We start from the raw sequence: 20,555 nt of genomic DNA, 5'->3' as shown, positions 1-20,555 counted from the left end.
AAGTGTAGATCGTTTTACTCTGCGCCCGCTTCAGGGACTGCACGATTCAGGTAAGCTCGCCGGCTCCGTGCCCGCGGACTATTTTTTTTCAAAGCATAACATTGCCTTCAGCAAACCCCCTTGAATTCTAATGTGGCGGTTCCATCGTCGTGCTCTCCAGAGCTAATATAGACACGATTGCCAAGAGTGTAACTGCGTTTAAGTTTTTGCTTGGCTTCCAATTTGTTTGTCCGTTTTGCGCGTTGGTCAGGCCAACCTGCCCTCCTGGATCCTCCTACTTTGACTATTAACAACCCAACGCATTGCAAGCATACCCGTCAGTATTGATACGACAGACCCGTCCGGCTCAGCCTTCGCTTGTTGAGGATGTAGTACTGAGCATTGGCCCAGATGCTACAGGCCACCGCAGCAGTCGTGAGGCCAGTGATGATGGTCCAACCTTTGCGATACTTTGGGGCATCTTCCTCCCTAAACAGCTGCTTACCGACAATCCCCGAACAGTTGGCCGCCATAATGAGGATCGCCATCGTGATGGAACGTTCACCCGCCGACTTGGCATTGGCTGACACCCAAGCGCCGTTGACCGGGTCTAGATGGTCGTGTCAGCGGCATGTACCGTCGTGTTTTGTGATGGGAAAATGAACTTACGCCAAGGGAACGAGAAAGCGGTTGATAGGGTCAACATGGCGAAACGCTTGTTACGGTCAGCATCAATCAGCAACATGTTGCCAAGCTGCGCATTGTTAGCTGAGTAGCCCCGCCAAGAACTGACCGGCATGGTCGACTTACGTTGAAGCCCCAGAAGATGAACAGTCCCAGGAACACCCATGGGCCACGAACTCCCGTTTTGTCGCTGCCATATAAAGTCAGCCGAATGTGTTTTGTTTTGACCAGCTACGTCTTGGCTGAACAGGCACTCACGCAGTAAACCCCCAAAGCAAGTTGATGGGGAGCAGCAGCCAGGAGCCGATGGATACCATGGCATTTGACTGCAGTCTCTCGAACCCCATGGAGTTAACGAGCGACGGAGCATAGGACCCCAAGGTAGACGACGGCGCAAGACCACAAATTGTGAAAATGACGTGTGGAATGAGTCTCCAGTTGGTCAACTAGAGATTGGTCGTCAGCATTTTGAGCAATCGGGAATCCAGCCGTCTCACGTACAGCTGATCTCAACTCAGGCCAGCTGACTGAGCGTTTGGCATGAGCCTTGGAGGGGTCGTCAATCATGATTCTCTTGTAGAGGATCTCGGCTTCGCGCTCCGTGAAGTATCGAATCCCGGTCAGGGAAACTGGGTTGTTGACTTGGTTGGGAAAGCAAAGAAAGAACGCAATTCCGACCAGCACGGTGAAAATGCCTTCGAGCTAATACATAACATCAGCCATCGTTACTTCGCCTGTGGTCTTTTAGACTTGACATGCTTGACGTACCAGAAAGAGCCATTGCCATCCGGCAAGGCCAGCTACACCTCTCATATGCAGACTATAGATACGAATCAATCATTAGAGGGAACTCGGCTGGCTAGTTCTTCGACTTGGACTTACATTCCATAGGCAATAAGCCCCGAGCAGGCGGCAGCAAGCATGTTGCCAATGAAAAACCACGAGAACCGCTTGCTAGTCTCGTCTTTCTTATACCATCGCGTCATGGTGAAGAGCGCAGCTGGAATGAAACCAGCTTCACACAAACTACACTTCATGTCAGCAACAGTCGGCTGGTGTGGAATCGTAGAGACCGAAGACATACCCGAGGAGCAGTCGAGTGGCCATGAACGGGCCAAGACCCTTCTGAAAAGCTTGAAATGTCGCAACCAAGCCCCTAAGTACGTGTTATCATTCAACAACTGTTGATTGCCCAGCGTCGGGTCGCCTTACCATGCCACGATTTGGCCACCTATCCAGAGTGTCGGTCCGATTCTGTAAAGAATCAAGTTGCTGGGGATCTTGTAAAAAGACTCAAAGTTAATGTTGCTGTTATATAAGCCACTCAAAGTTTCCGTTACACACCTCAAGAATGACGATACCCGCAGACAACAACTGCTGACCAACGTTGAACTGGTTCTGAGTTATGCCAACGTCCCGGAGAAAGTAGTCCGTCAATGCGTTGCCACTATTTCTTCGTTAGATTATCATTTGCAAGAGCTGACAGGAACGCTTACATATTTCCGCGGTCGAGTTGTAGGGCAAAGAAGGCAAGAATTAGAAGCGGCATGATGAGGAGATCGACTCTGTCATGCATCGATGTCAGTCCAAGTCACCTGGGCGAAACAAAAGCGCGACGTACTTCCGGACTAGACGCTGCTCTTCCTCGGGTGACCAATCGATCTCGGGATGGTCGCCATCGGTTTGACTGCCCGGACTCTCAGCCAGAGCTTTGACATGCTTCTCGTCTACGGCGGCCATGTTCAAAAACTCAGTGAAGCAGATAGGTTCTGTGGCTCAACTCAAGTTGAGTGTAATGCAAGAGACATTGCAAAACCTTCAACATTCCCTACACTCGGCAACCGACAGGCAATCCTTTTGAGTAAACCACTACCCTGCAACGAAGGACGCGTTCTGCCCCTCTACAGCTTGCAATTTTTTTAACCAGGTCCCTGCCGTACGGTTCCGTGTTCCACTTCGGAAGCAGCTATCAAAATCGAGTTTTCTGTTCCAACAAAACGCAATAAAGCCATACACATGGCAACTCCGTGGAGACCCGATTGGAAAACCTCCGCGTCGAGTCGCCATGCAGGCGGGGACAGCGTATGATATCGCGGGTCCTTTGGAGCCCTTCTCTGATGGCTTCAAATACAGATTGACCCACTTCCCGTTGATGCCATCGCGTGCAGCACTCACGCCATCGACCAGAACCTGTCAAAGCACGCAAAATCACAAAATCCGTATCCACTTTAGGCAATATCGACTGTGCAGGACGCTGATGCAATCGGTACTCGGGATGGCGAAAAGCTTATAGCCAATCCGTTCACCTCACCATTGGAAGTGCCAGCTCGGCACTCGGCACGCCACCGCCCACTGTCGGTCGTAGTCCGACAGATTCTGCGTCGCTGAGGAGAGGACGACATCTGGGCCGAGTCAGGAAGATGTGTCGGCGAACTCGCCACATAAACCGGCGCTGATGGCATTGGAATCAACGCTGCGATGCTGCGGGGAACAATTATCAGAAGCTGCCCTTTCATCTTCATGACAAGAAAACAAAGTCCCTTCAATCTGTGTCCGGGTCTAGAAGCAAGGGAGCAAAACCGGTTGCCTGCACTTTTGGTGCCCTGGCTTACGAAGGAGACATAGGACATTTCCATCCCTTATATGCAGGCCAAATCGCGCAATCCATGAGGATGAAATAGGATATGAACGGAATTCGCGGGAAAGGTAACGATTCTAGTGACGAGGTGCTCGCAAAGCCAATCATGCAGTATATGGAATGTTCCCATGATCGTTTGAATAGGCGATCCGTCGCGACGTCCTGACCTTTTACCATCGTTGTCTGATAGTCACGGCGAACCTTAAGTCCAGAAAACACATTTCCCATATGCAGCCCATCACACTTGTCGAAGAGTGCAATCTCCCCTGCGTTTTGGGTAAAAGTGCTGTAAAAGACTAATAGGCACTTATGATACTCCACGTGTTTTCAATAAAGTACATTAATAGATCTACACGACTTCTAGTGATATAGAGCATTATATAAGCAAGGTGACAATATAACTCTATTACTATTTCTTTGTCTAGTTACGTATATATGTATTATAAACTACCTAATGCACTACGCTGCTTCTAAGTCTTTCTTTACGTCCTTATGCATTCTTTTCTTCCCTCAATCTCTAATCACTTTTCATTCTCTTACAATACCTAGGTCTTGCAAGTCGACATGTTCCTAGAAACGCTCGCTTACTGGCTAATGCTAAGCCTAGCCCTTGCTCAGAATAGCCAGCCTTCACGTTTATACTCATTTTCTTTACACTCTCTCAAGGCTGCTTCTACATTTTCTTATTCAGTTACACGGTACTCCAACCATAGCGTTCGCTCGACAACATTAAGCAAGACAAGCTCAAAATCAAGTTCGGTCTTTGGTCCCACCGCTCGGTCGACTTCATCGAGCTCTCAGTCACCATTACCGAGGTCGAGTAGTTCAGGACCAGCTTCACTACCTATCGTGCCAGAGCCGTCTTGGAGTGCATCTATTACTGCGCCTCCAAGTTCAAGCCTCGCTACTAGTACTAATAGCCTAGCGCCTCCTTTCACCACTTCTGTCTCGGATGGGAAAACAATAGCTATAGCGCTTGGGGCAGCGGCAGGAGCTATAGTTGTTGTCGGTGGTGTTGGCGGTGGTTTTGTCGCTTTCGGATCCGCAGCTCCTTTTGCTGTAGCAGCCGGGCAAGTCTTGGAGCTGCGACCGGACAGCAACAGCAACGATGGCGAAGATGAGCTAGAGGTGCAGACTCTTTCATCGATTTCCATCAGCCTTACAACAAGCGAACAAACTACTTCCGCGCCGCGCTCTACCACCAGCTCAACGAGTACATCTGCGAGTAGCCCAACATCTTCGGCGCTGCCTAGCCAAACCCCGGCCAACTACGTCGTCTTCCTCAGACCTGAGATCGCTGCGAACCCAACGCAAAGGGCCGACTTTGAGAAATTTCTCGATTCTTTTGCTGAACCTGATACGCTGAAAGACCTAGCCCGAGAATTTGGCTCCGATGAGGACATTGGAGTCTTTGTTCTTGACACAACTGAAGATAATGCTACAGCGATCAGTCAAGATCCAAGGGTAAGTGCTTAGTAACATTTACATGTACTTTGTGTAGCTCCTACTAATGGAGTATGTATCAACAGGTACAATCAATCGATCTGAATAGCGAGGCGGAACTTATTGAGCCAATTTCACCAGTGGCAAGTCAACAAGAGGAATTCACGCGAGAAACTTTCGACAACGTTGTCTTGCAGTCTCCTAGTCAAAAAGCCCTGAATGACTTATCCTTACCTCTAGAGGCTAATGTCGATGGTGTTACACCCAACGATATCCCAGGATACGCATTCCCTGCAGCAGCCGGCAAAGGAGTGACAATCTATATATTGGATACAGGTGGCAATCCAAATCATGACGAGTATACCAAAGCAGAAGGGACCAAACGATGGCTGTTTGCCAACGAAGACAAAACCGAGAGCGACGATGTCGGTCACGGCTCATGCATGCAATCGCTAGCCAGTGGGCCTTTGTTTGGCGCCGCCAAGGCAGCCGACATTGTTATCGTCAAGCTTGGCGCGAGGTCGACAATGGACAATGCTCTGTTCGGCCTCATTCTGATATTACAGGACGTCATCCAAAACAAGTTACAAGAGAAAGCAGTTATTAACATGTCAATTGGATACAAACTGCTCGTCCCCAGCACAAACACCCGGGGCCGAAAACCTGGTTTTGTACAAAAAGATGGAATCGACGGCTTCAAGCAGGCTCTCCAACTCCTCATCGAACAAGACGTTGTGGTAGTAACAGCGTCTGGTAACGATAGGGATGACCCTAATGCGGGCGAGCATATTACCGCCTTTCCAGCTTTCTTTGGCCGGCAGATGGATATAATTACTGTCGGTGCTGTCGATGAAAACGGGAAGCGCACGTATTACTCTCAAGGTGTACCCGCAGAGCTTGACACCTCGGCTATCGGTACTGCTACGTGCGCAAGTAACAAGGGAAACGAGGATGTTGAATTGGATGGTACATCAATATCGACTCCATTGGTTACCGGCATGATTGCGACCTGGCTTAGCGATCCGCAGTACAAAGATCGGCTCCAGGTGCCCGGGAAAGTTGCTGCAAATGTTAAGAAGATGGTAAAGGAACTATCCTACAACCGTATAGGAGGAGGCGACACTCCAGTTGCTTGGAACGGCGTCGACATCTTTACATGCCAGTCTGACTCTGAGTCTGGCGGCTCTGGGCCAAGGAAGCTACGAGCTCGAGCGGGAAAATGCGCCATTAAATCGACATCAACCTTGATTCCTACATCTACCCAACCAGCAGTTCCGACTTCTACAGTGCCGGCGGCGCCTCCAGTAGTCACGCCCTCGGCTCCAGCAGTTGTTCCCAGTGCAACACCGACTCCGGCAGCTCCACCCCCCGTCCCCTGTTACAACTTCAACATAAACGCTTACGGTTACTGCTGTCCCGGACCTAACAGCCCTTGTGAGAAAGATCTTGGGACCTGCTATCTACCATTCAAAGGAGAGGGCGTAGGTGGTGGTGGTGATGGCCGAACAACAGTGCCAACAGGGGCAAGATGCCCACCTCCTCCTGGTGCAGCGGATAGTTGATGATAGACGGACAGCTAAAGTCTTTATGTAGTTATAATGTCACAGGGAGTATAATCGTCGCCTGAAGCCCTTAGAGAGACGTATGCCTACAGAATAGGCTTTCTAGAAAGTCCATTTTTTATGTACTTACAAGATCGACTTTCCTAGAAGCTATACAATACAACTGCACTTTTACAGCCTATTCCTAGGCGTCTACTGTGACATATAAAGAACAGACAGTGTATATGTTATTGTGCCTCTTGGAGGCGGCGGCCTTACCGCCGCGGTAGCATCGTGGTGCCCGGCCTACTAGCCTTCGACCAAGGTCATCAGCGTGCACCCAAAAATATTTTTCACGTCGCTGGATACTGCGACGAAGGGTATGAGGCTTTCCCAGATGCTTCGTAAGCCTACCCAGGTCACTCTGTGCGATGGGCTGGCGGTACAGTTAGTACGGCCGACCCAAATCGCCGACATATTGGGCTCCCACGTCGACAACGTCGTCGAGGTGTCCGAGGATGCGGTGCTCGCGGGCATCCCGTTATCGCTTAGATATCAGTCCCCGCTCGTCGAGGTGTCATCGGCAGCAGCGATTCCCACTATTAATCTTGCGGATGGCCTACTGAACGGTCTTACGGACAAGACTTTGTTCTCTTAATCGGCGGCAACCTAAGCTCCAACAATGTAGCTTGTGCTCTTGTAGCCCAGTTCGCAGATCCAATTGCTCGACAGCAGCTCGGCATTCAAAAAATCACCAACCCTTCCAATCGCAATAGATCCTTGGACAAGCTTGTTAGGAAGGCTTCGATCACGGGGCTCTTGACCTCAGGTGGAAGAGCAGAAGCCTTGATAAACAATATGATCGACGTCTCACTCACGGCACCCAATGTTTCGCCGGAAGACGTGAGAGATGGCCTATGTGACGGGCCCAGCGAAAGAATCGCAACATTGCAAGACCTCGTCAGCCAGAGACGCCAGCTATCCAGTCAACTCAAACTACACGTCGACAGCTTTAGCGAGGACTTGCTTGAGGACATGGTATCGAGGGTACAGCGCATGGTCCTTGAGTTTCGGGATGCCATCGCTAGGCAGGAAGAGCCTTTTTGGGTTCTCGAGGAGCGTCATCGTTTGTTTGCCGCCGCAGAGTCTATGGGTTAACGCGCCTCAGCATCCAACGAAGAATCGAAACGGCAGTGGTTTTTCCAGACCACGGCGCATCAGCAATCGGCTTGTAACTACAATCGCTATGGCGCTGAGACTCTACGCGCCGCCGAATTTATGTTCTTGCGCAGTACCTTGCCGTTGTCCATAAGACCGAAGAAGAGACTGACCAGCCAGTGACCTTGCTGATGATATCCAGCGGTATGGCGGCGTTCCAGATCGTATGGTAATAGGTCATGCACCAGCTGCGCCCCGGCGACAGGGTCACCTTACCGCCATACATCTACTTAGAGGCTAAGGAACAGACCGTTGCCATGAATAAGATGATCAACGTGGATTTCACCCAAAGCTTCGAAATTGATGATATCATCTGCACTACTGAGGAGACCGGGGCGCGGGTGGTCTTCTTGCATCCCGTAGCGAACGTCGTTGGACTGCCATGCATGAACGTTCGCGCATTTCTCAAGAAGGTGACAAGACGGGGTGGTTGGAAAGACCGCATTGTCGTTATTGACAGGACAATGATCTCTGACGGCTTGTCCGTGTTCGACTGGGCTCCGGGCAGCGATTGAGGACCGACAGTGCTGTATCACGAGAGCGCGAGTAAGTACGCCCGACTATGTTTGGACATTCAAATGGCCAGCTTCTGTGTGGCGAAAGTTAAACTTGGTGTGGAATGCCCTCGAAAGGGCCTATAGAATAATGAGAACGGCGATGGTGCTTTTTGCTCTTGATGGACCCCCTCGATCGATGCTATGACGAAGTGTATTGCGCTGAGTCTGCAAGTACTCACCCTCTGCGTATCCTAATTCGGATATGAACCGATTCAACTTGATAAGGATCCTAGCCGCGTTGAAATTTCTTTCCGTGTAGAAGCATTTCATTCATATATCGATTGTCACCGCTTAAAGCAGCTATTTGAATTCAACTGAAAATAGTTTATCACTTTGAATAACCGGGGACTAGCTAGAGTTTCCTGGAGCTTGGCACCTAACAACACATACAAACCCTCTGCTAGGAGGAGGCGAGATTGCTGTATTGCACAAACAAAAACCAAAAAAACATTTGCAAAGCCCCCCAAGTAGGAGTGAGAACGCATGTTGTCAGAAAGACTACAGGGATGAGCGAGGAGTAAAGGTAGTTGAAGATCCCCCCCGACCGCGTGTAGTCCTTGGTGGTGAAAGTCGCCCGATGCCTTGGAGGTCAAACCCTAGGGACGTTATATTCCGGTTAAGGAAGTTGTGACCATCAAACAAGAGCTTGGGGTGCTTCATGGAGCGTGCGATCATCTCCCACTGGACTCTCCTAGAGGGTTCTTCGTCTGCTTGAATGTTATCCAAGCCCAGTCCAGGCAACAGAAATCTGGGGAACAGGGTTTTTCGGTGCAACCTACCTGAATCACTCTGGGTAGTTTCGAATTGTAAAGCGTCCCAAGGGTTGAGTATAGCCACCGCGTTGGCACCGTCGCAAGCTTCATATGGATCCTCACTCACAGCCAGGCGAGATTCGGCAATAAAGGCTAGGCCTTGGAGGCTAGCCTTCACGTCATCTAAGATCCTCGACTTGGGCACAATAGGATCAAACACTTTGACAAAGACGCCATCAAGAACCAAGCACCGGATGAAGGAAATAGCCGGCGAGTCGCGGGTATCGCCAGTATTAGGCTTGAAAGCAAACCCAAGCACCGCCACGATTTGAAGTCTTGCACCCTGTACATTGTGTTGAAGTAGTCTTCTTGCGTACCGCTCAGTCTGGTGTTTGTTAAGGGTCGCAATGCTGCCAAAGTACCCTGCCACCTCATCGAGCGCGAGGCTCCTTGCAGTGTGGGCGAGGTGGAGTACGTCTTTGCGAAAACAGCTGCCGCCAAACCCGATAGATGCTCGAAGCATATGGGGACCGATTCGCCGGTCCATGCCGCAGGCACGCGAGACGTCGGTGACATCTGCGTCCAGTTTGTCGCATATGGCGCTTAGGGCGTTGATGCTGCTGATACGCTGGGACAGGAGCATGTTTGCAGCCAGTTTGGACAGCTCGCAGGAGCGCGTACCCATGGTTACAATGCGTTCCCGCGGCACCCATCGAGCGTATAGGTCGCCCAGAACAGCTGCAGCGGCCCTGCCAGCGTGTGACGAGGAGCAACCGATCAAGACGCGATCCGGGTTGAGCAGGTCTTCGACCGCAGTGCCCTCGGCCAAGAATTCCGGGTTTGAGAGAACCTCGCACTTGATCCCAGGGCGTAGCCGTGACTGGAGCAGCCTGGCCGTCTCTTCAGCCGCTCCGCACGGGACAGTGCTCTTATTGACGAGAATGGCGTCTTTAGTGAGCAGGCTTCCTATCTGTTGGACTGCGGCGTTGAAGCTCCTGAGGTCGGGGGCTACTCCGTCACAACCGCTCCTATCGTCTTCCGGTGTAGGAGGGGTTTGAACAGCGATGAAGATGATGTCTGCCTTGGGAATCAGACCGTCCATATCGGTGGAAAAGAAGAGGTTCGGCCGAGCCCGTTCCCGGGTCGCCCGAACTACATCGTGTAGCCCGGGCTCGCTGATAGGTGGACGATCAGAGTTCCATGCCGCAACCCGCGAGTCGCTTTTGTCCAAGACATGGACGTCAATCTCGGGGACTTGAAAGGCAAGTATGGCACTGGATGGGCCACCCTGCGCGGCAACCATCGTCAGCATATGTATCTATCTGGAAAGCACACGTGCTCAGACCAGGTCCGTCGTCGCAACGGAGAGTCTTACCACGTATCCGGCCCCAACACACGCAATCGTCTTCTTTCTTTGTGACGACGACCTCATTCTGCGAAGCAAAGATGAAAGAGTTTCGATGAGATGGATTGGCGCAAGGGTGGATCCACACAATTGCTGCAAAGCAGTTATGGCTTATATAGGCATCCCATCACAATACACCCCCGGCACCCCAACCCTAGACCGCTAAGGCTGTAATCGGTGCCTAATAGGGATGAAGGTTATTAAGGACTAGAGGAAGTTATAATAGTGGCTCAGGTTAAACTTTTTGCATCTAACTTTTTTACAAAATTTTAATAAGTAAAAAAAGCGTGGTGTCGTAGATTAGTTCAGTAAGGGAAAGAGTTAAACCGTCTACCTCTCAGATCCCAGCTTTTTGCCTTCCCGTTGCGATATTGAGATGATGACACCATGTTCACCGTCCCCTTCATGGCTGTTGCAATCGTGGAGCCTTGAGTTTCATTGCAATCTTCACTGCACTAAGCTACCGCCTAAGGTTTCCCAACCTTGCAAGCGTACAAGTGAGCAGCGGTGAGAGCTGGATTGATTGGCCATGGGAATGTCCGTCTGCAATACACTGTGATGTGGTGTGTCAGACGAGGGGGTCGGTAAGCAATGTACGACAGGTGCTAACCATGCGCAGAGGGTGTGGAGGCCTCCAAACCTGCAAAGGGTGCAGGTCCAATATATGTTTGCGTATAACAATAGAGAGGTTTCTCGCTGCTCGGCTTACACACGTCTCTTACAGAAACAACATCTGCACTTCAAGTTCAAGTTAAGATTGCTAAGACCGCCCAAAAATGCCTACTGCTGTCGTCACCGGTGTGAGTCGGAGTGTCTCCTGGAACTTGTCGTCATGAATCCATTCTTAATCATCTCGTTCGGTTTAGGGAGCTGGATTCCTTGGCTCGCACCTCGTAGCCTTGTTGCTCGAGGAGGGTTTCCACGTCATCGCAGTTGATTCCCTCTGGACCGGGTCGGTCGAGAACGTTTCCAGACTCGGAAAACATCCCAAGTTTACCTTCCTTCGGTACGTGTCAGGAAACAACTTCGAGACTTTAGCCCGGCCCGCACTGGAGCACATGACGCCTAACGATGTCCATTTCGACGTAGTCATAACGTAACCGAGCCGTTTCCCAAGACACTGGAGAAGGCTGATCGTATATACAACCTTGCATGTCCTGCGAGCCCAAAAAAGTTCCCAGAGGCACCCCTTGGTATCTTGGAGACTTGCTACATGGGAACCAAGAATGTCCTTGACCTGGCCTCCAAGACCGGCGCGCGTGTCTTGCTTGCTAGCACCTCGGGTAACTACTTCAACAGACAGACTCGCTTGACGCGATAGACACGAACCCCGAGGCTGACTGAACTTTGAAGAGGTCTATGGTGACCCCCTCGTCTGTCCTCAGCCTGAAGAGTATTGGGGTAACGTGAACTCGTTCGGCGGGCGATCATGCTACGACGAGGGTAAGCGGGTGGCAGAAGCCCTCGCCTACGGCTACCGCCTAGAGCGCAATGTCGACATCCGAATCGGGCGTATTTTCAACGCCTATGGCCCGGGCATCAGACCCGACGACGGCAGAGTGGTGCCCAACTTCATAGCCGCTGCGCTCAAGGGGAAAGATATAACCATTACCGGCGACGGGAAAGCGAGCCGCTGCTTCCAGTATGCCGGGGACTGTGCTATTGGTCTCTACAAGCTGATGGAAAGCTCTGTCCTAAGCCCCGTCAACATAGGGCGTGAGGAAGAGACCACAATTGGAGAGATGGCCCGCTTGATCAACGAGATCGTCGCGAAGCAGACTGGTCGCCCGGAGGTACGAATCGTGTACGGGCCGAAGCCGGACGACGACCCATACAGAAGAGTACCAAACGCGAGGAAAGCAAAACGCGAGCTCGGCCATGAAGCCAAGATTGGTCTCAGGGAAGGTTTAGAGCAAACGGTTGATTGGTTTCTCAATCTGCCAGAATTCAATCTGCAGCAAAAGGCTAAGCTTTAAGAATGGGACAGCGTATGAGTGAGTGTGTAATAGATGTATTCGTTTTTAGCTGCGCACACAACACTCTGCACCATGTCTCTAGAAGAAGGCTTTGCCTCTCTTTGCATGGGGTATAAACAACCAAATGATCAATGAAAGCCCCAAGCAAGCGAGAATGAAAGGCTGTAAGGCTGTCACGCTGAACCGTTGTGCCAGCATTCCCACGGCGAAGGGTAGCAAAGAGGCCCCGCAGCCGCCTAAGGCTGCTACGAATCCGATCACCACGACGTGCAGATGTTGAGGCAGCAAGCTGGTGACAGCGGAAATGGCATGCGGAAACATGGGCCCGATGAAGAAACCCTGGAGGCCGACTGCGATGATTGACGCATAAAAGTTGGGGACCAGCCAAAAGACCAATTCGGCCGCCATGGCGGCAGTAAGATAGACCTTTGGGAAGAGAACATGAGTCAGTCAAGAACGAGGGGAAAATCCAGAAGCCAGCCAGCCGTAATATAGTGTAATAGTTCAAGGTGGGCGGGTTGGTTGGCTGGCTGTGAGGATTCGTAACCAAAAGACTTACAGTCACTGCTATCTTGAGACCTATGAGGTTGGTCACAAATGGTAACAAAATGCGGCCGAGTGTTATGCCCAGCCAATATCCTGTGGCACCCATGCCACTGGCGAAGGCCTCGCCCTTGCGAACATGGAGCAGGAACTCCACGATCCAGCCTCCTAGTGAGACCTCAACGCCGATGTAAACGAGCACAAACAGCGCCGAGAGCCAGGCGATACGTGCTTCGGGTTGCTTCGTCAGGACTCTGCGTATGCTGGCGGACTTTTCGTGGGCCCCTGGCGAGCAAGCCATCTGCTCCCGGTAGCGAAGGCCAGTGTGGTTCCAGAAGGCCCCGGTCAGAGCGAGTATTTCAACGACGGATATGCCTATCTTTGGACGGGTTTTAGTGACTGCGTTGAGAGAGGAGGGGCGGGGGGGTTGGGCAATTATCAGGAAGAGTATTGGAGAGAGACGTACTACAAAGTAGTAGAATGTGTACCACGGCAGCGCGGCACGAGTGATCATGGCGGTGGCGATCAGAGGACTGGCGACTCCCCCTACACCATAAGCCGCGTGCAAAAACCCGAGCAGCTCGTTGGACTGGTCTAGATTTCCTATCCATGCGTTCCATGCCGCATCGGACAGGCCATTCCCTAGGCCCCCCAGCATGAAGGAGACGACAAGGACAGGGAATGGCGGGTGCAAGACGTTGATGATGGCAGACAGCATGTGGGTGCCGCCACACAGAACACCCAGGCCGCGCTGGCCGAGGGCGTTATGGAGTCTGGTGTTTAGGATTCCCGAGGAGACGTACCCGATCAATGGCGAAAAGAACACCAGGGATACGGTAATGTAGTTGATGTCGTAGAATGACTGGAGCTATAGATGACCAAGGTCTTTGTTAGGCCGAGAACTTTGTCGGGAGGCGCGGCAGGCGAGGATCCTCTCCCCCCCGCTATACTACATTCATGGATCAACTCACAGAGGGAAGCATTGCCTGTTTAAGAAGGACACGTGAAGCGCTTAGGTTAGTAGAGTTTCATGGCATCCCTCAACCAGAGCGGCCACTTGCCGCCGGGTATGTTCCAACGTACTCACTCCATATGCGGCATCAAATATGCCCAAATTGAGAAGGCTCCAGAAGGTGGCCGCCACACGGATGACGTTCGTGCTCGGTTGATTCCATCTTTCTCGCGACGATGTTTGCATCGCAGCAGCAGCAAGTGGGGAATCTGTCGTCTTTTCTGCGGCCATCATCGGACTCGGTAGGCTCGATGATATGCTGAAGGTGTATTCTTCCGTACTGTGGCCGTCGTCTTTGTCGGGCAGCTAATTCATGCATGGTTGAAGACGAGTTGCAGTTATAGCCGTTTCACGCCCCACACACACATACATATTCGCGAAGACTCTGACCGAGTCGGCAGATGATGGCCACGTATTCGCTGTTAGTCTAGCAAAAGGTTTGAATGAGCAGCTGGTTTCCCACAGCTACTGAACTGAAAACCCACGACCGTCAACAGGGGTTAGCGCTGGCTGACGGGGACACTCCCCCCCCCCCCCCCCCCAACCGCACATGCGTTCCACACGATGGACATGTCTATCTAGCTGCAGATCGGCCCGTCCTACTCCATGTAAAAGAGTAATTGATTTGTTAACTAAGCACACAATATAAACTGCCTTTCTGTATCCCTGCTACCCTTTTATCTCTGCTTATCTTATGCTTGTGCTAAAGCTATCTACTTCGAAATCTTCTTCATAAAGCTAGCAGACATTTACAATTTTAATTAGCTTTTTCCTACTTCCTTTTCTTTCACCTAAATTTTAATTTATTTACAAAAAGTACATTTGTTATACTAAGTTGAGCTGTAATCTATTAAAAAAAGCTTGATAGTTAAATAACAATTTCTTTTAGGTAACTATACCCTGATACAAATCTTCAATACACAGTACAAATGCTATTTTTTAACCTTTCATAAGTTTCAACTTAGAGCTCGGTATCTACAGCGTTTGCCAAAGTATGATAGCAGATAAATCTAAATTTCCCTTGTAAAATCAGCACATAATAAACGCTTAACTGTATTCAAAGAGTGACCCGCCTCAATCCTGAGATACGATGGAAAGCGGTTGCTCTCATGATTTCTCGGTGTAATTTTCTTTTTGCAGTGGATACCTGTGGAGCCAAGTAAGGAACAAAAGGAAAGCATCGAGTCCGTGGTGAAAGCGCCCATAAATTCTAAGCAAAACTAACCCAAAGCTGTTAGATGGTTGTCATATGCGGGTGTGAACTCAAAGCAAAGCACGTCACTGTCTCTGCCCGAGATCGATCCACTGCTTGGGTTGCAATCAGAGATCCCATACTGTAGTGACGGGCTGAGACTGGCTTCTTTCGAAATGAGTCAGTTCCAGACGTTCCCCGTTGCGCTACGGTAGCCAAGAGGTTATTCTGCCTACCTACCTACCTACCTTTCTACCCTACATACCGACCGACCTACCTAGCTAGCCAGCCTTTGGAAGAGAGATCCTTCGTTTGCCAATTCCGTCCGTACCATAGGCGCCAAAACACAGGTGTACACCGGCCGGCGAGATGACTGGACACGAGCTCGACCTCGAGCAAAACAGGGCCCGCATGGCCGCCGGAGAGCTGTACTATGCCTTTACTCCGGACCTTAATGCTGACCGACGTCGGTGCTCGGCCGCTTGCGAGAGATTCAACCGCGCCGGTGGTGATGTCTCACGGAGAGCGCTCGCACTACTGGTGAAGGAGTACGTGTCTTACCCTAAAATACCGACACGCTTAGTAGAAGAGCGAGACCCGGGAGCCCGTATGGCTAACCATAATTGTGTCCTCAGCATCCTGAAAGACGATCGTGCCCTGCCCGACCCAGCCCCTACCCCCCACGAGGACGAGAAGAGCCTTGCTGATGAACCTTGGATCGACGGGCCTGTGAAGATGGATTATGGGTACAACGTCAAGTAAGTGTCGACAAGGCGCAACGCACAAATAGGCCTCCCTCCTATCGTGGTAGTCGGCTCTCCCTGACATTTGAGCATCATCAACTGCACATAGGTTGGGGAAGAATGTCTACATCAACTTCAACAGCGTGTGGATCGACACGTGTACCATTGAGGTCGGTGACCGGACCCTCATCGGCCCCAACTGTTCCTTCTACAGCGCTGCGCATCCGTTGGACCCCGTCTTGCGGAACGGCACCGCAGGTCCCGAGTACGGAAAGCCCATCAAAATTGGCGCCGACTGTTGGTTCGGGGGCAGCTGCATCGTGCTCCCCGGCGTCACCATCGGTCAAGGCGTCACCATTGGGGCCGGCAGCGTTGTGACCAAAGACGTTCCGGACTTCGTCGCCATCGCCGGAAACCCGGCCCGTGTCATCAAAGACGTCCCCCATCCCTAGCTATTAGTCAGACAGTGAAAACCTGGTGATTTTATGAGGACGTATCTCGAATGGGGGACTCGCTCACCGATTCCATCGGTCAGTTGCGTACGCACACAGGTGTAGTTGGTTGTTAAGGGACATCTTCACGACCAGGGATGGGTGATCCGTCGTCAATGGATGCCACTATATACAGGTGCGCGCATTCGAGGAAACTATGAACTATCGCAAGGTTTAAATTGAACTTTATATGCGCGGAAGCTTCTTCCGCTCTGCTGTCGTTACAAAACATGGCCCCTCCTCGCCCGGTGCAAATTCATCGATGAGGTCCCTTACAGCTTCCTGTACAACAGATTGTCAGCTAATAACAAAATGCGGCAAAACCTGGCCGATATCTAAGATTCAGTCTGTTCACTCACAAATGTGTATACGCCTTCACAGCCGAGCAGATAGTTGCCCTTTTCAACGCAGCCAGGTATCACCACGGGCTTGCCTTGGTAGTTTAGCCGAATAAACCAGGAGCCAGCATCTTTTGCTTCGTTTGTGCTGTCGTGGGCAACAAGGCCGCCTTCTCGTGGCCCGACATAACGAAAGAGTTCTATCGTGATGTAGGCGGTGTACGGTGGCCAAAACCAATCCGGGTCCTTCATGACCCCCAGCGAAGCCAAGGTACCTGCGATGGTCGAGTCGTGGCAGGCAAAGAGGAACATACGCCGCTCGTCTTTCCCGCCTGCATGTGGCTGGTCGGTCCGATGCATTGTAGCAGACATGCGCTGGATGACCTCCTGCAACATGTTGCCGACACCGAGGCTGCGGAATTCCTTGCTGTGGACATATCCGGCAAACTCTTCCTCGGCACAGATCTTCTCCATGATGGCTCGCAGACCCGGGTCGAGGAACTCTGGAGGGAGGAAGTCTTGGGGTCTAGGTGCCGCTGCCACGGCGGTCATTGTGTCGAGCACACCGTGTAGCTTGAGGGGTTGGCTGTCAACCATGACAGGACCGCCCCCCGGCATCCAACGTCCTATCTGGGAGTTGACGAATCTCATCTCGAGAGAGCTGTTCCCTTTGGTCGACAAGAATGTCCATGTGTCAGTATGTCATGACGCTGCGGATGGGGCTGGAGGTGGGGGTGGTGTCTCATATCGCATTGGTATGGACGGACGACTAACATTTCATCGCGGCTCGCCTTGTGAACTCTCCAAGCAGGGCGGCAAACCGCTCGTCGTAATCCTCCGGGGGGAGAAGTGTCTCATGTCGAGGGTCTGCCACGGCGACGACGACATCGGCCTGGCGTCCGCCGACAAACTCTGGTGGATACAAGCCGCGAAAAAGGTGTTGCAGCGAAACAAAGGTTCGCTGGTATTGCGTACTCCTGAGGTAAACGGTACCGATATCAAGCGTCCGAGGCATGAAGTCCAGTCGATCAATGTATAGCCTGCGAAGTTGGCGCCCAAGCTCCATGGTGCTGGCCCGGCCTCTGTCCGTCAACTCGCCCTTGTCACTATGTCGTCTTGTGAGTCTCTTGACTGTGCTAACGCTTCGCATCGTCGTCATAAGACATACCAGTAAATAGGCCGTCTACCATCCGGCAACAGCGGCTTGTCGACCTCGTCGTTAATGGGGATTGACTTTGGTCCAGTGCCACGGAAAAGCGTCTCTGGACCCTTTGCCGACAGATTGAAGGGCCAGTCTGGGAGAATTATTAACTCCTCGTAGTTATCTCCCGTTCTTTGGCATCAAAGAGACAGTGCAAGTGAGTGAGTGAATGAGGGATGCTCTTTACCTGTCTGGCGCCCAGTCTGTTATACGTAGTTAGCGACATCTATCACTGGTGGTAGTTGGGCACCACAGCATCAGAAAAGCACACCTACGTTCTCAAAACGAGCCTCATTTGGCGTGCGCTCACCTATTTTCCCCACACAAAGGCTCGCTCAGTAAAAGTACAATCGTGACCCATCAGTTGAGGGTGCCATAGATATCGTGCAGACTTACCATGGCGAAAGAACTGAAATGGTCGGCGAAACGTTAGCCCTCGGGCGGCATTAACGACGGCATTAGAACACTGGCATCTTTCATGAAAAAAAAACGTACTACTTGGACAAGTTCTAGCTTGAGCCCTGGAGGATCCATGTATGCCGAGTCTTTCACGGGTGAGAGTGCAGCCATCTTTGTCTTCTGCGCGACTGGGAGACGAGGATGCGAATATAGCCACAACGTGTAAATCGGGAAGTTCTTCCGTGAGCAATAGTTAAACACCGCCTTCAGACTCAGTGATAATGCATTGAGCCCTCCTCGCCTGTTTATATTGGTAACTTGGCTCCGCCGCAAATGTCATGTATGCTTAAGCAATTTGTGTTAGTCAAGGACATAGACACGATTGGATTAGTTTACGGAAATTCCTTGCTGTCTAGACCTATAGAAGGAGCCTATATAAATCCGTGGATCCACTACTGGCGCTCCCCCCCCTCTGTTACTCTCACTCCTCTACGACAAGCTGGCGAATCCCCCTTTCTTGTTTATGTTCTCAATAACCTCCTCTCGGGCTAAGAGGCCGTCATCAAACCGTCTTCTGATAGCCACCAGCCACTCTCTCCCCGTGTGTCTATCCAAGTCTGCCTGGGCTGGCCATCTGTCAACGTCAGTGACCGCCGCACAGACCATGCAATTAACCGTGGAAGACAACCAAAAATTGTTGCCATGTCAAGGGAAATGGGGCCCAACTCACTGCTCGAGAAGGTGAAATACCACCTTGCGAACCCCGTCGAGGTCCTCGGTCTTCTCGAAAACCTCGTACCGCAGGCAAGTATTTTCGACTTCGCGGACCTTGGCAGCTAGGTCGAGCAGAACTTGACGAAGCTGGGTACGCACACGTCAGACTCCATCGCGTAGGTAGCTTTCTCATAAGTGGCCCAGCACGTTAGCATTCGGAAGGAATGCATACCTCACTCTCCCTACCGCTTGCAGGGTGCAGAGTGCACCACAAAGTTACTAATGGCGTGGTCATCTTAGGAAAAGACTTCTGATGATTGTGGTTAGTTAGTTGTGAAAAACAGCTGGGGCGGACGGCGAGGAGGCAAACTTATGACTTGAATAATCACAAGTCCTTTTCATCTCACTGTCTTCCAACCCAATCAGGCAACATCTGGTCGGCGATGGAGCATGCACAACCTCGTTTTGGATGAACGCCGTCGGTCATCCCGAAATCGAATGCCTGCATGTTTCCATGCCTACTACGCTCATCAACTCTCGGCCAACGCCCCGCCGCAACCTAAAGGGTTGGGCCGAAATTCACCGAGTGAAAAATAGAGATTTCAAGCTTTCTCAATCCAGACATGGATGGAAATATATGCCCATCAGGTCTTACCTCCTAATCACACAGGGATGACTGGATGACTGTAAGTGGGTCAACTAGCCAAAGTTCACCAGGGGCTTTCCTTAACTTTGACGAAAAGTTTGGCCAGAATGAAGGCGACCGAGGCTTCTCCCGCGTTGATACGTGACGATGCAGTGCTACCGAGACTCGTGTCAGATCAGACTATAAGACAATCTTGGTTAGGGGTGAATCTGAGCAGTCAAATGCTCCAAACTCGGGCACATCTCACACTGAACACCGTCCAAACACGTCATTGCCCACCATGGACATCGAAACGCTTATCATGCACGCCCCGTTCAAGCTCTCTGACGAGGACATCAGGGTCTTGCGAGGCCAGTCCGAGAGGCTTGAGCCGCACACTTGGGACGAAGTCAAGGGCATGATCGGTGAGTCGTCTCTAATCTAATCTCATCAGTGAGGACCGGCCGGTAGGGGCATCCCGCCTGACCAGAAACCCCCCGCTGATCATGCTCTCTCTCAACCAAGCTGCCGGCGAAATGGGACAGCTTAGAAGATCCCCCCTGGACCTGCGAAACTACATCAGGTGGCACGCCGAGATTGGAAAAACCCACGGGTCTGTGCTTGAATATGTACGCCATGAGAGGCTGCACTGGCCGAAGCACATCATCGCCCGCGATGCGGTGCCCTTTGCACACGCGAACGACTGGAAGATCATCTGGAACGATTGGCCGTACGACTTGGCAGATGGGATGATGCACTTGGTCATATGGTCCAAGAGTAGAACAGCAGTGGATCCAGAAACAGGGCTACCGACAGACCACACTGCAAAACTGATTGAGAGCTTTCTAGACCGGACGTTCGGAGAGACTTTGGGCTGCCGCAGGGGCCAGGATCTGCTGTGGTTCAAGCAGAAGACAGCCTGGCAGAGCGTGAAAGCCTTGGAACACATCCACGTACTGTTGCGCAATGTTCCCGAAGAGCGTGTAGAGAAACTGGTTGGCCAGCGAAGGTCCCAGACACTTCGAGCCCTTGTGGGTGAAAGCATGGCGAGCATCGAGACTCGAATCAGTTCAAAGATGAGCTGAATGAACAAAACGCAGTCAA

General features: G+C 51.5%; 10 protein-coding genes across 10 annotated transcripts; 6 read left to right on the top strand and 4 right to left on the bottom strand.

Annotated features, from left to right (window-relative positions):
- Window positions 1-317: 317 nt before the first annotated feature.
- CH63R_01801 (Alternative sulfate transporter) lies at window positions 318-2,403 on the bottom strand (the record flags this gene model as incomplete). The annotated part of the gene is made up of 12 exons (XM_018296776.1): window positions 318-589; window positions 649-733; window positions 790-853; window positions 922-1,109; window positions 1,165-1,365; window positions 1,432-1,483; window positions 1,546-1,689; window positions 1,748-1,819; window positions 1,876-1,955; window positions 2,008-2,110; window positions 2,160-2,228; window positions 2,285-2,403. The coding sequence occupies 12 exons, from the start codon at window positions 2,401-2,403 to the stop codon at window positions 318-320; spliced, it is 1,449 nt and encodes a 482-aa protein (XP_018161592.1).
- A 2,291-nt stretch (window positions 2,404-4,694) lies between these two features.
- Window positions 4,695-6,306, top strand: CH63R_01800 (Oryzin; the record flags this gene model as incomplete). The annotated part of the gene is made up of 2 exons (XM_018296775.1): window positions 4,695-4,765; window positions 4,854-6,306. 2 exons carry the CDS (start codon window positions 4,695-4,697, stop codon window positions 6,304-6,306), a joined length of 1,524 nt encoding a protein of 507 aa, XP_018161591.1.
- An 837-nt stretch (window positions 6,307-7,143) lies between these two features.
- CH63R_01799 (pyridoxal-5'-phosphate-dependent protein beta subunit) lies at window positions 7,144-7,443 on the top strand (the record flags this gene model as incomplete). Its single annotated transcript, XM_018296774.1, has 1 exon — window positions 7,144-7,443. One exon carries the CDS (start codon window positions 7,144-7,146, stop codon window positions 7,441-7,443), a length of 300 nt encoding a protein of 99 aa, XP_018161590.1.
- Window positions 7,444-7,682: 239 nt separating this feature from the next.
- Window positions 7,683-8,018, top strand: CH63R_01798 (pyridoxal-5'-phosphate-dependent protein beta subunit; the record flags this gene model as incomplete). The annotated part of the gene is made up of 1 exon (XM_018296773.1): window positions 7,683-8,018. One exon carries the CDS (start codon window positions 7,683-7,685, stop codon window positions 8,016-8,018), a length of 336 nt encoding a protein of 111 aa, XP_018161589.1.
- A 540-nt stretch (window positions 8,019-8,558) lies between these two features.
- On the bottom strand, window positions 8,559-10,244 carry CH63R_01797 (UDP-glucose 6-dehydrogenase; the record flags this gene model as incomplete). Its single annotated transcript, XM_018296772.1, has 2 exons — window positions 8,559-10,130; window positions 10,188-10,244. The coding sequence occupies 2 exons, from the start codon at window positions 10,242-10,244 to the stop codon at window positions 8,559-8,561; spliced, it is 1,629 nt and encodes a 542-aa protein (XP_018161588.1).
- Window positions 10,245-10,993: 749 nt separating this feature from the next.
- Window positions 10,994-12,193, top strand: CH63R_01796 (Nucleoside-diphosphate-sugar epimerase; the record flags this gene model as incomplete). The annotated part of the gene is made up of 4 exons (XM_018296771.1): window positions 10,994-11,017; window positions 11,084-11,223; window positions 11,307-11,500; window positions 11,571-12,193. The coding sequence occupies 4 exons, from the start codon at window positions 10,994-10,996 to the stop codon at window positions 12,191-12,193; spliced, it is 981 nt and encodes a 326-aa protein (XP_018161587.1).
- Window positions 12,194-12,271: 78 nt separating this feature from the next.
- Window positions 12,272-13,982, bottom strand: CH63R_01795 (MFS transporter; the record flags this gene model as incomplete). Its single annotated transcript, XM_018296770.1, has 4 exons — window positions 12,272-12,619; window positions 12,753-13,115; window positions 13,203-13,604; window positions 13,824-13,982. 4 exons carry the CDS (start codon window positions 13,980-13,982, stop codon window positions 12,272-12,274), a joined length of 1,272 nt encoding a protein of 423 aa, XP_018161586.1.
- A 1,327-nt stretch (window positions 13,983-15,309) lies between these two features.
- Window positions 15,310-16,135, top strand: CH63R_01794 (Galactoside O-acetyltransferase; the record flags this gene model as incomplete). Its single annotated transcript, XM_018296769.1, has 2 exons — window positions 15,310-15,698; window positions 15,793-16,135. 2 exons carry the CDS (start codon window positions 15,310-15,312, stop codon window positions 16,133-16,135), a joined length of 732 nt encoding a protein of 243 aa, XP_018161585.1.
- Window positions 16,136-16,360: 225 nt separating this feature from the next.
- On the bottom strand, window positions 16,361-18,283 carry CH63R_01793 (Acid phosphatase; the record flags this gene model as incomplete). Its single annotated transcript, XM_018296768.1, has 7 exons — window positions 16,361-16,456; window positions 16,534-17,180; window positions 17,287-17,618; window positions 17,681-17,845; window positions 17,901-17,916; window positions 18,110-18,122; window positions 18,209-18,283. The coding sequence occupies 7 exons, from the start codon at window positions 18,281-18,283 to the stop codon at window positions 16,361-16,363; spliced, it is 1,344 nt and encodes a 447-aa protein (XP_018161584.1).
- Window positions 18,284-19,752: 1,469 nt separating this feature from the next.
- Window positions 19,753-20,536, top strand: CH63R_01792 (uncharacterized protein; the record flags this gene model as incomplete). Its single annotated transcript, XM_018296767.1, has 2 exons — window positions 19,753-19,876; window positions 19,977-20,536. 2 exons carry the CDS (start codon window positions 19,753-19,755, stop codon window positions 20,534-20,536), a joined length of 684 nt encoding a protein of 227 aa, XP_018161583.1.
- Window positions 20,537-20,555: the final 19 nt, after the last annotated feature.

Source organism: Colletotrichum higginsianum, chromosome 2, assembly GCF_001672515.1.
Source record: "Colletotrichum higginsianum IMI 349063 chromosome 2, whole genome shotgun sequence".
NCBI classification, from domain to species: domain Eukaryota; kingdom Fungi; phylum Ascomycota; class Sordariomycetes; order Glomerellales; family Glomerellaceae; genus Colletotrichum; species Colletotrichum higginsianum.
The sequence above is the reverse complement of the archived record's forward strand: the minus strand, read 5'-3'. Positions and strand labels throughout refer to the sequence as shown.